Source organism: Prinia subflava, chromosome 34 (genome assembly GCF_021018805.1).
Source record: "Prinia subflava isolate CZ2003 ecotype Zambia chromosome 34, Cam_Psub_1.2, whole genome shotgun sequence".
NCBI classification, from domain to species: Eukaryota; Metazoa; Chordata; class Aves; order Passeriformes; family Cisticolidae; genus Prinia; species Prinia subflava.
Genome location: NC_086280.1, coordinates 491,295 through 505,097, shown reverse-complemented (window position 1 = coordinate 505,097; position 13,803 = coordinate 491,295). Strand labels below are relative to the sequence as shown.

At 60.9% G+C, this 13,803-nt stretch overlaps 1 protein-coding gene across 1 annotated transcript; it reads right to left on the bottom strand.

The window, feature by feature from the left end:
- Positions 1–1,247: 1,247 nt before the first annotated feature.
- C1QL4 (complement C1q like 4) lies at positions 1,248–4,295 on the bottom strand. The gene is given in 4 exon segments (XM_063421036.1): positions 1,248–1,427; positions 3,786–4,082; positions 4,085–4,190; positions 4,192–4,295. Coding segments are annotated over 4 exon segments (687 nt in total).
- Between the last annotated feature and the right edge of the window lie 9,508 nt (positions 4,296–13,803).

The window sequence follows — 13,803 nt, the reverse complement described above, 5'->3', positions numbered from 1 at the left end:
CCCCCCCCCAAATCCTTCTCGAGCCCCCCCGGCAGCCGCGCGCTCCCGGCAGCGGCCACGAGGTGGCGACAGCGACACGGACGGGAGGGGACAGGGGGACAGGAGGGGACGGGGACAGGGACAAGAGGGGACAGGGGATGGGGACAGGAGGGGGACAGGGAAAAGGGACGGGGACAGGGGTGGGGACAGGGAGGGGGTGGAGATGAGCATGGTGACAATCTGGGGACAGGGCTGGTGACAATCTGGGGACGGGGCCGGAGCCGGGGGTGGCAGGGCCGGGAGGTTCCTGTGTCCCCCCAGGCTCGGGCAGGGCGGGCTCTGTCACACCCCCCCCCCAGTGGCAGCAGTGTCCCCAGCGTGTCCCCACGGCGGTGGCGGCGTCCCCGCACAGCCGGGGGGGTGTCTGTCACTGTCACTGTCACTGTCCCTGTCCTCGCTGACAGCCAGCGCGGGCAGGGGGGGAGGTGACAAAGCGTGACGGGGGAGGTGACACAAAAGCTGCGGGGACATCTCCGGCCAGCCTGGAGGTGCCACCACCGCCCTCGCTGGCTGTCCCTTGTGTCACCCCGTGTCCCTCCCCGGCTGTCCCCTGTGCCACCCCCGTGTCCCCTGTGCCACCCCCGTGTCCCCTCTGTCACCTCCTTGTCCCCTGCACCCCCCAGCAGAGTCGGAGCCGCCATCCAACCCCAGCGCCTTTTATTGGGGACAGACCGGGACAAACTGGGACAGACCGGGACAAACCGGGACCCCCCGCCACCCTCGGGGGTGCTGCCATGCGGGGGGGGGGGTCGCGTGTCGCGCTCAGGGCGGGGGCGGGGCTGTCACCGCTGTCACCGGCGGTCCCGGGGGTCCCGGGGGGGTCCCGGGGGGCTCAGTCGGGGCAGATGATGGAGCCGGAGAAGATGCTGTGGTCGGGGGTCTCTCTGGGTCGCGGGGGTGTCCCAGTTGCCAGGGGGTCTCGGGGTGGTCTCGGGGGTCCCGGGGGGGTCGGGGCAGATGATGAAGCTGAAGGAGCTGCTGCACTCGGGGGTCTCTCCGGGTCGTGGAGGTTGTCCCAGTTGCCGGGGGGTCCTGGGGGGTTCAGGCAGTCCCGGGGGGTCCCGGGGGGGTCCCCGGGGGTCGCTGGGGGCAGATGCTGAAGCCGGAGGAGCTGCTGCGGTCGGGGGTCACTCCGGGTGTCCCAATTGCGGGGGGGGTCAGTCGGGGTTCCGGGGTGGTTCCGGGGGGTCCCGGGGGTCCCGGGGGGCTCAGTCGGGGTAGATGATGAAGCCGGAGAAGGTGCTGTACTTGTTGGTGTTGCCGCCGTGCACTTTGCCCCCGTCCAGCTTGACGAACACCTCGTCGCCCACGTCCAGGTGCAGGATGACGCTGTTGCTCGCGTAGTCGTAGTTCTGGTCCGCGTCCTGCGCGATGGCGCTGGCGCGCACCTGGCGGGGGGGCGGGGCTGTCACCCACCCCCCACACCTGTCACTGTCACCCCAAACCTGTCACCGACCCCCCCAGACCTGTCACCCACCCCCCACACCTGTCACTGACCCCCCACACCTGTCACCGACACCCCCCCCGAGGTGAGGGAAAGGGGGGGTGACATCAATGGGACCCCGCCTGGTGAGGGGGGGGACGGGGCTGTCACCAACACCCCCAGACCTGTCACCAACCCCCACCTGTCACCGACCCCCCCGCCCCCCCCGAGGTGAGGGAAAGGGGGGTGAGACCAGCGGGACCCCCCGGTAAAGGTGGGGGTGTCCCCAAGGCCTGGGACACGGGGGGGGCACGGTTGTCACCCACCCCCCCCCTGTCACCCACCCCCCATCCAGTCCCCCCAATTCCCTTCCTCTCTCTCCATTCCTGATTCCCCAATTCTGGTCCCCCCCAAGACCCCAAATCCCATTTCCTGCATCCAATCCCCCCCAATTCCCATCCAATCCCCCCCCAACAATTCCCATCCAATCTCCCTCTCCCTGATTTTCCATTCCCAATCCCACACCCCATTTCTCCCATCCAATGCCTCCCTCAGTTCCCATCCTCTTCCCTCCTCAAATCCCCGTCCTCTCCCCCCGTTCCTGATTCCCCACCCCCAGATCCCATTTCCCTCGTCCTATCCCCTCCGAAATCCCATCCAATCCCAAATTCCCATCCTTTCCTCCCAAATTCCCATCCTTGATTCCCCAATCCCCAATCCCATTTCCCATCCTTTACCCTCCCTCAAATTCCCATCTTTTCCCCCAATTCCCATCCTCCCCAATCCCCGATTCCCCAATCCCCAATCCCATCTCCTCCCCCCTGCACCCCCTCCCCAATTCCCGCCTATTCCCCGTCCCCACGGGGGGCTCGGGGGGGTCTCTCGCTGCTGGCCACGAGCCCGGGACCCCCCTGGGACCCCCCGGGTCGATCCTTGTTTGTTTTCCGTGGTTTTCCTGGTTTTTCCTGGTTTTTCCGTGTTGTTTTTCCCAGAATAAATGGGCGGGAAAGGTCCGGGGGGAGCGAACAAAGGGAGCGGGGGGGGGCACAGCCCCTGTCCCCCCCCGGGAATGCGGGATGGGGAAAAAATGGGAATTTGGGGAGGGAAAGGATGGGGGGAAAATGGGATTGGGGATGGGAAACCAGGGAATGGGAGGAGAGGAGAAAAATGGGAATTTGGGGAGAGATTTGATGGGATTTAGGGTGGGATTGGATGGGGAAATGGGATGTGGGATTGGGAATGGGAATTTGGGAGAGGGAAGGACGGGGGAAATGGGATTTGGAGTGGGAAATCAGGGAATGGGGGAAGGATGGGAATTTGGGAGAGAATTGGAGGAGGAAAATGGGATGTGGGATTGAGAAATCAGGGAATTAGGGAAAGAATGGGAATTTGGGGAGGAATTGGGTGGGATTTAGGGTAGGATTGGATGAGGGAAATGGGATCTGGGGATGGGGAATCAGGGAATGAGGGAAAGAACGGGAATTTGGGGGGAAAATATGGGAATTTGGGGAGGGATTTAGGGTAGGATTGGATGGGAGAAATGGGATGTGGGAACAGAACTGGAGCTGGAAAATCAGGGATGGGAATTTGGGGAGGGATTGGATGGAGAAAATGGGATGTGAGAATGGGAAATCAGGGATGCGGAGATGGGAAAATGGGGGTAAAATAGGAATTTGGGGGAATTGGATGGGAGAAATGAGATCTGGGGATGGGGAACAGGGATGGGGGAAAGGACGGGAATTTGGGGGGATTTGATGGGATTTGGGGTGGGATTGGGTGGGGGAAATGAGGGATTGGGGGAAGCAGGAGGGGAATTTGGGAGTGGGGGGATTTGACGGGGACGTGGGGATTTGGGATGGAGCAGAAGCGGGGATGGGAAATCGGGAACAGAACCCGAATGAGAACCTGGAATTACCCAAAGCAGAGCAGGGCCAGAACAGCAACCCCGGGGGCGCTGAGCCGGGGAGGAAAATCGGGAGGGGAAAACCGGGGGGCAAAAACTGAGTGTGAAAACCGAGAGATGAAAACCGGAGGTGAAATCCAGGGGTGAAAACCAAGGGCTGAAAACCCGGGATGAAAACCAGAACTGAAAACCAGGCTGGGCTCTCGGGGGAGGTGAAAATCAGGGCTAAAACCCGGGCTGAAAACCCGGGCTGAAAACGGGGCTGGGAGTTCAGAGGGTGAAAACCGGGGCTGAAAACGGGGTTAAAACCGAGCTGAGGGTTCAGAGGCTAAAACCCAGGGCTAAAACCAGGTCTAAACCCCGGTGCTAACTAAACCCCAACCCGCCCGCGGGCCGGGGGGCTCGGGGGGGCCCCGTTACCTGCCCGTTCTTCATCAGGTCTGCCCACATGCTGGTGCCGTCCCCGCCGCGCATCAGGACGTGGTAGGTGAAGAAGTAAATCCCGGGCAGCGGGCAGGTGAATTTGCCGCTCGAGGGCTCGTAGTAGTTGCCCACGTTGGTCACGACGTCGTCGAAGCGCAGCACCTCGTACCCCTCGTGCGGCTTCCTCAGGCCGGCGTAAAAAGCGATTTTGGGGCTGTAGAAGGACGGGATGTACCCGCCCGGGCCCGGCCCCGGCGGTCCCGGCGGGCCCGGCCGGCCCGGCTCTCCCGGAGGGTCCCCGCGGGGCCCGGTGGCCCCGGTGGCCCGCGGAGCCCCGGGCGGCCCTTGCGGCCCGGCTCGGCCTTAGGGAAGGGCGGCGGGGAGGGGGGGCGGCAGCTCGGGGTAGGGGTCGCAGACCATGCGGCAGCTGCCCAGCATCTCGTAGTGCGCGCCGGCCTTGGAGCCGTGCACCAGCAGCGGGATGGCCACCAGCAGCAGCAGCAGCATGGCCACGCCGATGGCCACGCCGGCCACCCGCCGCCGCCGCCGCAGCCGCGACGCGGCCACCGCCAGCAGGTCCTGCTCGCCCTTGGGAGCGATGGTGGCCGGCGGGGGGGGGACGGGACCAGGGGAGGGGGCGAGAGGGGGAGGGGAGGGTGGGGAGGGGATGGGGACAGAGATGGGGCAGGGATGGGGACAGGGACAGGGATGGAGCTCAGATGGGGCTGGGAATAGGGACACGGATGGGTTTGGGAGGGTTTGGGATGAGGACAGGGACAGGGATAGAGACAGGGATGGGGTCGGGAATAGGCTCAGGGATGGGGCTGGGATGGGGCTGGGAATGGGGGACAGGGACTGGCACACGGATGGGGACAGGGATGTGGCTGCTGGTGGCGTTGGGAGGTGGGGATGGCAGTGGGGATGGGATGGGGGCAGAGCAGGGATGGGACTGGAGTTGGTGGGGACAGGGACAGGGATGGGGACAGGGATGGGGATGGGGGCAGCGGCTGCAGCTGCGGGTGGAGCCGGGGGTGAAACGCAGAGAGGGGATGCGGCCGGGGATGGGGCCGGGGATGGGGCCGGGGATGGGACTGGGAGCGGGGACGGGCCCGGGGTTGGGGCCGAGGCCGGAGGAGAAGCTGCGGGTGGAGCCGGGGATGGGACCCGCGGCAGAGACGGGGCCGGGAATGGGATCAGCAGCCGGGAACGGATCGGGAACGGGAATGGAATCAGGAGCAGGGATGGGATCGGGACCCGGGTATGAGATAAGGACCTGGGGATGAGATAAAGGACCTGGGGATGGGATCGGGAGCCGGGCTGAGGCCGGGAATGGAATCGGGATCGCGAACGGGACGGGGAACGGGGAACGGGGCCGGAGCCGCGGGCGGAGCCGGCGGCGGCAGCGGAGCGGGGCTGGGGCTGCGGCCGAGGACGGGACCGGAGCGGGGCCGGGGCCGCGGGCGGGGCCGGGAGCGGCGCTGGGAGCGGAGCCGGTGGTGCCGGAGGGGCCGAAGGCGGTACCGGAGCCGGGAGCGGAGCCGGGAGCGGAGCCGGGAGCGGCCGGACACGGAGCCGGAGCGGAGCTGGTGCAGCAGCAGGACCGGAGCCGCGGTGGGAGCTGGTGATGTAACCGGAGCCGGGCTGGAGCCGCGGGGAACCGCCGGAACCGGGGTGGAACCGGCACCGGAGCCGGGACCGGAGCCGCGACGGAACCGGGATGGAGCCGGGACTGGAGCCGGGAGGGAACCGGGACCGGAGCCGTGACGGAGCCGCGATGCCCCCGACGCGCGGGGCAACTTCTCCCCAAGTTCCCCGTGAGCGACAGGAGGGAGCGGAACCCCCGGGATCGCCCCCCCGGATCCCCCCGGATCGCCCCCTCCGGGATTGTCCCCCCGGGATCCCCCCTCGGGATTGTCCCCCGGGATTGTCCCCGCGCTGTCCCCGCGCTGTCCCCGGCGGGTCCCGCGGGGCCGGAGCCGCGCGGCAGCACCGGGGGGGCTCTCCCGGACCCCCCCTCGCTCCTCCCGGGGGTCCCGCGGTCCCGGAGCCCCCCCAGGCCGGACCCCCCCCCGGTACCTGCGGCCGGTGCCGCCGCCGCGCCGCAGCGAGCCCCGCTCGGCCCGCCCCGCCCGACGGCCCCGGGCACGGCGGGGGCGGGAGCGGCGGCGGGGGCACGGCGGGCGTGCAAGGGGAGATGGGGGTGTGCAAGGGGGTGTGCAAGGGGCACGGGGCGGGTGTGCAATGGATGGGTGTGCCAGGGTGGGTGTGCAGGGGGAGACGGGAGTGTGCAAGGGGGCACACGGGGGCTGAGTGTGTACGGGATGGGGTGTGCAAGGGGATGGGAGTGTGCCAGGGCCTGGCAGGTGAGTGTGTAAGATTTTGGCACGTGTGTGTAAGGGTTTGGCAGGTGAGTGTGCCAGGCCCTGGCAGGTGAGTGTGGACATTGGGAATGTAGGAATGGGGGGGCTGGGGGCTTTGCACACGCGTGTGTGGGGTGCAGGTGTGTCTGTCCGTGTGTGGAGCCCGCGCGTGTCCACGCAGGGCTGGGGAGGGGTGTGAGTGTGAGCTCTGAGTGTGAGTGTGAGTGTGAGCTCTGAGTGTGAGTGTGAGCTCTGTGCACACGTGAGCTCAGGCCGTGTGTGTGAGCTGTGTGTGCATCCCATGTGTGTGAGTGTGAGAGCTCTGAGTGTGAGCTCTGAGTGTGAGCTCTGAGTGTGAGCTCTGAGTGTGAGCTCTGAGTGTGCATCCCATGTGCGTGTGCACATTTTGGATGCATTTCCTGCACTTCCTGTGCATTCACCTGTGCATTTGCACACACTTTCTGTGGATTTCACACATTTCCTGTGGATCTGCACACATTTTCTGCTGATTTTCACTCACTTTCTGTGGATTTTACACGTTTTCTGTGTATTGCACACATTTTCTGTGGATTTCACACATTTCCTGTGTTTTCCCAGCGGTCTCTGAATTAATTTTCTGTATTTCCCACACGTTTTTCACACATTTTCCACGTTTTCCATCCGCATTTTACCCGCTTTCTCTGCTTTCCATGCGTTTTTAACCCATTTTCTGTATTTCCCATGCGTTTTTACCCGTTTTCTGTGCGTTTTTTACCATTTTCTACGTTTCCAGTGTATTTTTATCCATTTTCTGTGTTTCCCATGTGTTTTTCCCCATTTTCTGTTTCTCATGTATTTTTATCAGTTTTCCATGTGTTTTTTATCCATTTCTGTGTTTCCCATGTATTTTCTATCCATTTTCAACGTTTTTCCCCATTTTCTGTCTTTCCCATGCGTTTTTTACCCATTTTCCGTGTTTTCCATGAATTTCTCCCCATTTCTGTATTTTCCATGTATTTTCCCCATCTTCTATGCTGCCCATGAATTTTTTACCCATTTTCCACGTTCTCCCTGTGGTTTTTCTCCATTTTCCATCTTTCCCATGTATTTTTCCCCATTTTCTCTGCTTCCCATGTATTTTTATCAGTTTCCCATGTATTTTCCCCCATCTTCTTTGCTCCTCATGTAGTTTTTTCCCCGTTTTCCGTCTTTCTCCCGCCTTTCCCCCCCATTTTCTGTTCCTCCCATGTATTTTTTACCCGTTTTCCAATTTTCCCAATGTATTTTTCCCCCGTTTTCTCTCTTTCCCCGCCTTTTTCCCCATTTCCCGCACCCCCCCCCATCCCTCGCCCCTCTCCCCCTCTCCCCGCTCGGGGTTCTCCCCCTCCCGTCCCCTCTCCTCTCCCCCATTGTCCCCCCACCGTGTCCTCCCCGGTGTCCCCCCGTGTCCCCACCATGTCCCCACCATGTCCCCCCATTGTCCCCCCATTGTCCCCCCCTGTCCCCCCATTGTCCCCCCCTGTCCCCCGTGTCCCCCCCCCGTCCCCCCATTGTCCCCCTCATTGTCCCCCCGTGTCCCCCCGTGTCCCCCCGTGTCCCCCCCATTGTCCCCCCCTGTCCCCCCATTGTGCCCCCGTCTCCCCTCACTGTCACACCCCATGTCCCCCCGTGTCCCCCCCATTGTCCCCCCGTCTCCCCTCACTGTCACACCCCATGTCCCCCCGTGTCCCCCCATTGTCCCCCCGTCTCCCCTCACTGTCACACCCCATGTCCCCCCATTGTCCCCCCGTCTCCCCTCATTGTCACACCCCATGTCCCCCCCGTGTCCCCCCCCATTGTCCCCCCCGTGTCTCCCCCGTGTCCCCCTGTGTCCCCCCATTGTCCCCCCCATTGTCCCCCCCTGTCCCCCGTGTCCCGTCCGGGATTTACGGCCCCGATCGATCCGGCCGTGCCCGCGCACCGAGCCCGGGGGGGGGGTGGCGCTGTCACCGCTGTCACCGCCGCTGTCACCGCCACCGCCACCCCCACCCCGCACGGCCGCCGCGCCTTAATGAGAGCATTAATTAGCGGCTGGGAGAGGGGGAAGCCTAATTAGAGGGGCTGGGGGCACGGGGGGGCACGGGGGGGACACGGGGGAGACACGGAGGGGACACGGGGGGGACACGGGGGGGGCACGGGGGGGGCACGGGGGGGGCACGGGGGAGGCACGGGGGGGACAGGGTTCTGTCCCCGTGCCCGTGGGGGGGGCTGGGGTTGGTGGCATCAGGGGTGGGGGGGGATTTGGGACAATTTTAGGGGTCCCTCGGTTGGTGGCTTTAGGGTTGGGGGCTCGGGGACAGTTTTGGGGTCCCCTCGGTTGCTGTCACCGGGTTTGGGGGGGTTCTGTCCCAGTTTTGGGGTCTCCTCGGTTGGTGTCGCTGGGTTTGGGGGGGTCTCAGCCCCATTTTGGGGTCCCTTAGCCGATGCCACCAGGCCTGGGGGTGTCTCACCCCCTCCTGGGGGGGTCTCACCCCGTCCCTGCCTCAGTTTCCCTCCCTTCCCACCCTCTCTGTCCCCCCCAAGACCCCCCGGGGGGGTTGGGGACAGTGTCCCCCCGCTTTGCCACCTCTGTCCCCCCCCGGGGGTTGGGGACAGGCGACACTGCCCCCCCGCAGGTGGCCCAGGCCATGAATAACGCATCAGCCGCGCGCCCGTGTCCCCGTGTCCCCCCCCGCGGGGACAGCGCCACCAGCGCGGTCACCAGCTGCCACCGCAGCCCCCCAGGACCCCCGGGACGGGAGCGGGGACACGGGGGGGACAGAGGGGGGGGTGACAAATCCGGGGGGGGACAAATCGAGGGAGGGGACAGATCGGGGGGGTGACAGATCCAGGGGGGTGACAGACTGGGGGGGTGGCAGTTCGGGGGTGACAAATCCAGGGGTGACAGATCGGGAGGGAGCAGTGACAACCATGGGGGGGCCACCAGGGGTGGCATTGGGGGGGCATTGGGGGACACAGGGGGGACACTGGGCTGGGACACACTGGGGGACAATGGGGGACACTGGGGGGACATTGGGGGTGACATCGCGGGGGTGACAGGAGGACACTGGGGGGAGACACGGGGAGCCACAAATCAGGACTCGTTCATTGGAATGAATTAATTGGAAAGAATTAATTGGAATGAATTAATTGCAATTCATTCTTTGGGATTCAGGAAGTGCCGGGAGCTCCGAGCCCGCCCCGATCCGGGCGGGGGGGGCCGGGAGGATCCCGGGGGGGCGTTTAGGAATTTTTTAGGAATATTTTAAAGGATTTTAAAGGATTTTAAAAAGTATTTTTAATGATTTTTAAAGGATTTTTTTAGGATTTTTAAAGGATTTTTTTAGGATTTTTATAGGATTTTTAAAGGACTTTTTTAGGATTTTAGGATTTTTTTAGGGTTTTTTTAGGGGTTTTTTAGGATTTTTTAAGGATTTTTTTAGGCTTTCCGCCCCCTCTCCCCCCGGGTTAAACCCCGTTTATTCTGGATTAATTAATTATTTGGGATTTGGGTTAATTCTTTGGGATTCGGGATTTCTTTTTTATTTCTATATATTTTATTTCTATATATTATTTATTTTATATTTTATTTATATATATAAATTTATGCCCCACTCCCCCCCGCGGTCAGGGCAGGGTTAAATCCCGTTTATTCCCATCCCTGATTTATTCGGGCCGGATGATTAATTGGGATTAATTATTTATTCGGGATTCATTCCTCGGGATCAGGGATTCGTTCCCGGCTTTTTCGGGATTCAGGCGGCGTCGGGCGGGGGGGGGGGGGGGGGGCCGATCCCAGGGGGGCTTTTAGGATTTTTTTTTTTTTTTTTTTTAGGATTTCCTCCTCCCGCTGGTTAAATCCCGTTTATTCGGGATTCGGGATTGATTTGGGATTTCGTTCTTTGGGATCGGATATTTGGGATTCAACCGGGGTGGGGGTGGAGATCTGGGATTTCTTTGGGATTTCTTCGGGATTTCTTTGGGATTTCTTTGGGATTTCTTCGGGATTTCTTTGGGATTTCTTTGGGATTTACTTCCCCCCCTCGCAGTCAGGACCAGGTTAAATCCCGTTTATTTGGGATTTATTTGGGACCCATTCAGTCTTTAGGATCGGATATTTGGGATTCAGGGGGTGTCAATCCAGGCTGGGGGGGCTCTCCGGGGGGAGATTTGGGATTTATTCGGGATTTCTTTATTTGGGATTTCTTTGGAATTTCTTTATTTGGGATTTCTCTATTCGGGGTTTATTTGGGATTCATTTACCTGGGATTTCTCTATTCGGGATTTCTTTATTTGAGATTTATCTGGGATTTCTTTATTTGAGATTTATTCGGGATTTCTTTAGGATTTCTTTACCTGGGATTTCTCTGTTTGGGGTTTATTTATTTCTCTATTTGTGATTTCTCCCCACCGTGCCCGGAGATGGATGGGCAGCTCCGTTTATCCGGGATCCATCCCCGGATTTGGGATTCCGGCGGCGTCCGCGGCTCCGCTCGGGGCGGGGGGGCCCGGGGGGCTCCCAGGGGGCGCTTTAGGGTTTATTTATTTATTTCTAGGGGTTATTTATTTATTTGTGGGGTTTCTTTATTTATTGGTGGGATTTATTCCCCCCGCGGTGACGGCCGGGAGATGGATGGGGCCGGGTTAAAGCCCGGTGAGGCGGGATCGGTGATTTATGGGGGATTTGGGATGCGCGATTTGGGATTCGGGAGGCGTCGGGAGCCCCAATCAGGGCGGGGGGGCGAAATCCTAAAATAAAATTGGGATTTATTCCCCTCCCATCGCGAGGGCCGGGTTAAATCCCGTTTATTTGCGATTTGTGATTTATTTGGGATTCATTTATTTGGGATTTGGGATGGGTTATTTGGGATTCGGGAGGCCTCGGGAGCCGAAATCAGGGCGGGGGGGCTCTGGGGGGCGAAATCCTAAAATAAATTTGGGATTTATCCCCCACCCCCGGCAACAGCACCGTGTTAAATCCCGTTTATTCGGGATTCGGGATTTATTTTGGGTTCATTATTCGGGATTCGGGATTTATTTTGGGTTCATTATTCGGGATTCGGGATTTATTTGGGGTTTATTTGGGGTTTGTTATTTGGGATTTGGGGTTCGTTATTTGGGATTTGGGGTCCACCAGCTCTGACATTTTCACGGGAACGGCCCCGGATCCCGAAACTCCTGAATCCCAAAATTTCCAAATCCCAAATAAATCTGGAGGATTCGGAGGGTTTTGGGGAGTGGGGAACCCCCAAACCCCTCCCGGCTTTTGGGGGGCTCCGGTCCCCCCCTCCTACCCCCGAATGGGGACACACCTGTGATTTACACACCTGTGCCTTTGCACACCTGTGGTTTACACACCTGTGCATTTACACACCTGTGATTTACACACCTGTGATTCACACACCTGTGCATTTACACACCTGTGATTTACACACCTGTGCATTTACACACCTGTGATTTACACATCTGTGCATTCACACACCTGTGCATTTACACACCTGTGATTTACACACCTGTGATTCACACACCTGTGCATTTACACACCTGTGATTTACACACCTGTGCATTTACACACCTGTGATTTACACATCTGTGCATTCACACACCTGTGCATTTACACACCTGTGATTTACACACCTGTGATTCACACACCTGTGCATTTACACACCTGTGATTTACACACCTGTGCATTTACACACCTGTGATTTACACACCTGTGATTTACACGCCTGTGCATTCACACACCTGTGATTTACACACCTGTGATTTACACACCTGTGCCTTTGCACACCTGTGCACACACCTGTGCACACTCACACCTGTGCCTTTGCACACCTGTGCACACTCACCCCCCCCGCCCCCGTTCCCGCCTGTCCCGCCCCTCCCCCCGGATCGATCCCAGGCCCATCCTGACATTTTCAAATCCCGGGAATTTTTCATGGAATCGATCGGGGGGGCGGGGGAAGAGGAGGGGGGAGGGGCCGCGGGAATCTCTTCCTCCCCACCGTGGGAGGGGGGGCTGGGCGGGACCCCCAAAATGGGGTGGGGGGCTGGACCCCCCCTAAATGGGGCTGGATCCCCCCACATGGGGCAGGACCCCCTCTCAAAGGCTCTGAGCCCCCCTAAATGAGGCTGAACCCCCCTCAAAAGGGGCTGGACCCCCCTCTCAAAGGCTCTAAGCCCCCCCGAATGGGGCTGGACCCCCCAAATTCTCTGCCAGGCTGGAGATGGATGTGCCCCCCCCGAAATGGATGTTACCCCACCCCAAAATCTGTCAGGACCCTCCCCCCCCAATGGGTCTGGACCCCCCAAAAAAGCTCCGCCAGGCCGGGGATGGATGTGCCCCCCACCCCCAAATGGATGTGCCCCCACTTCCTAATCGGTCTGGACCCCCCCAAATGGAGCCGGACCCCCCCCAAAATAGGGCTGGACCCCCCCAAATGGAGCCGGGCCCCCCTCAAATCTCTGCCAGGCCGGAGATTGATGCGGCCCCCCCCGTGCCCCCCCTCGGCGCCCCCCCAAATGGAGCCGGACCCCCCTCAAATGGGTCTGGACCCCCCTAAATGGAGCCGGGCCCCCCCTGAATGGGTCTGGACCCCCCCAAATGGAGCCGGACCCCCCTGAATGGGTCTGGACCCCCCCCAGGTCTCTGCCAGCCCGAGATTGATGCGCCCCCCCCGTGCCCCCCCGGGCCGGGCCGGGCCGGGGGCAGCCGAGCGTGGGCGGGGGTCCCGCGGGAGGCGCTGTCAGACTGCGGGGGGGGAGGGGAGGATGGAGCGGGCACGGGGGGGTGGGGGAGGGGGGACCCCGCCAAACGGGGGGGGGGATAGCCGGAGGGGGGGAGGGGAAAAATGGGGGGGTGCTAAAAAAAAAAAAAAAAGAGGGGTTGGACCCCAAAAAATGGGGGCTTGGAAAGCAAAAATGGGGGGCTGGATCCTAAAAATAGGGGGGATGGGATCCCAAAAATGGGGGGGGGTTGATCCTAAAAATGGGGGGGTCGGAGCCCCAAAAATGGGGGGGTTGGATCCCAAAAATAGGGGGGTTGAATCCTAAAAAATGAGAGGGTTTGGATCCCCAAAAATGGGAGCATTAACCCCAAAAATGGGGGATTGAGCCCCAAAAATGGGGGATTTCAAACTGAGAAGGGATCGAACCCCCAAATCCAGGGGCCCCCTCCAGCAGCGAGGGGGAATGGACCCCCAAAATCCGGGGGGTCCCCATTGGTGGCTTCACCCCCAAAATTCTGGAGGGACCCCAAAGTTCCCCCCTAAAAAACCCAGCCCAGAGACCCCCTTGACCCCCCCTGAGGCACCTCCGGGCTCGTTAATTATGGATGAGCGTTAATTGGCCGCTAAATCCCGCCAAACACCGAGAGAACGCGGCGGGGGGGGGGAACCCTAAAAATGGGGGTGACCCCAAAAATGAGGAGAGGCGAAGGGGGGATTGGGGAAAATGAGGGGGGGCTCATGGGAGGAGGGGGTTTGGGGGTGGAAGGGCCGTTTATGAGGCTGGAGGGGATTGGGAGGGTCTGAGAAGTGCAGCCCCCCCTCATTTCGCCCCAATTTGCCCCTCACAATTTTTGGGGTGCCCCTCCCGCCGTGTCCCCAGTGTCGCCGTTCCTGGGTGGGGACTCGAACCCGTGACCTCACGAACTCCGA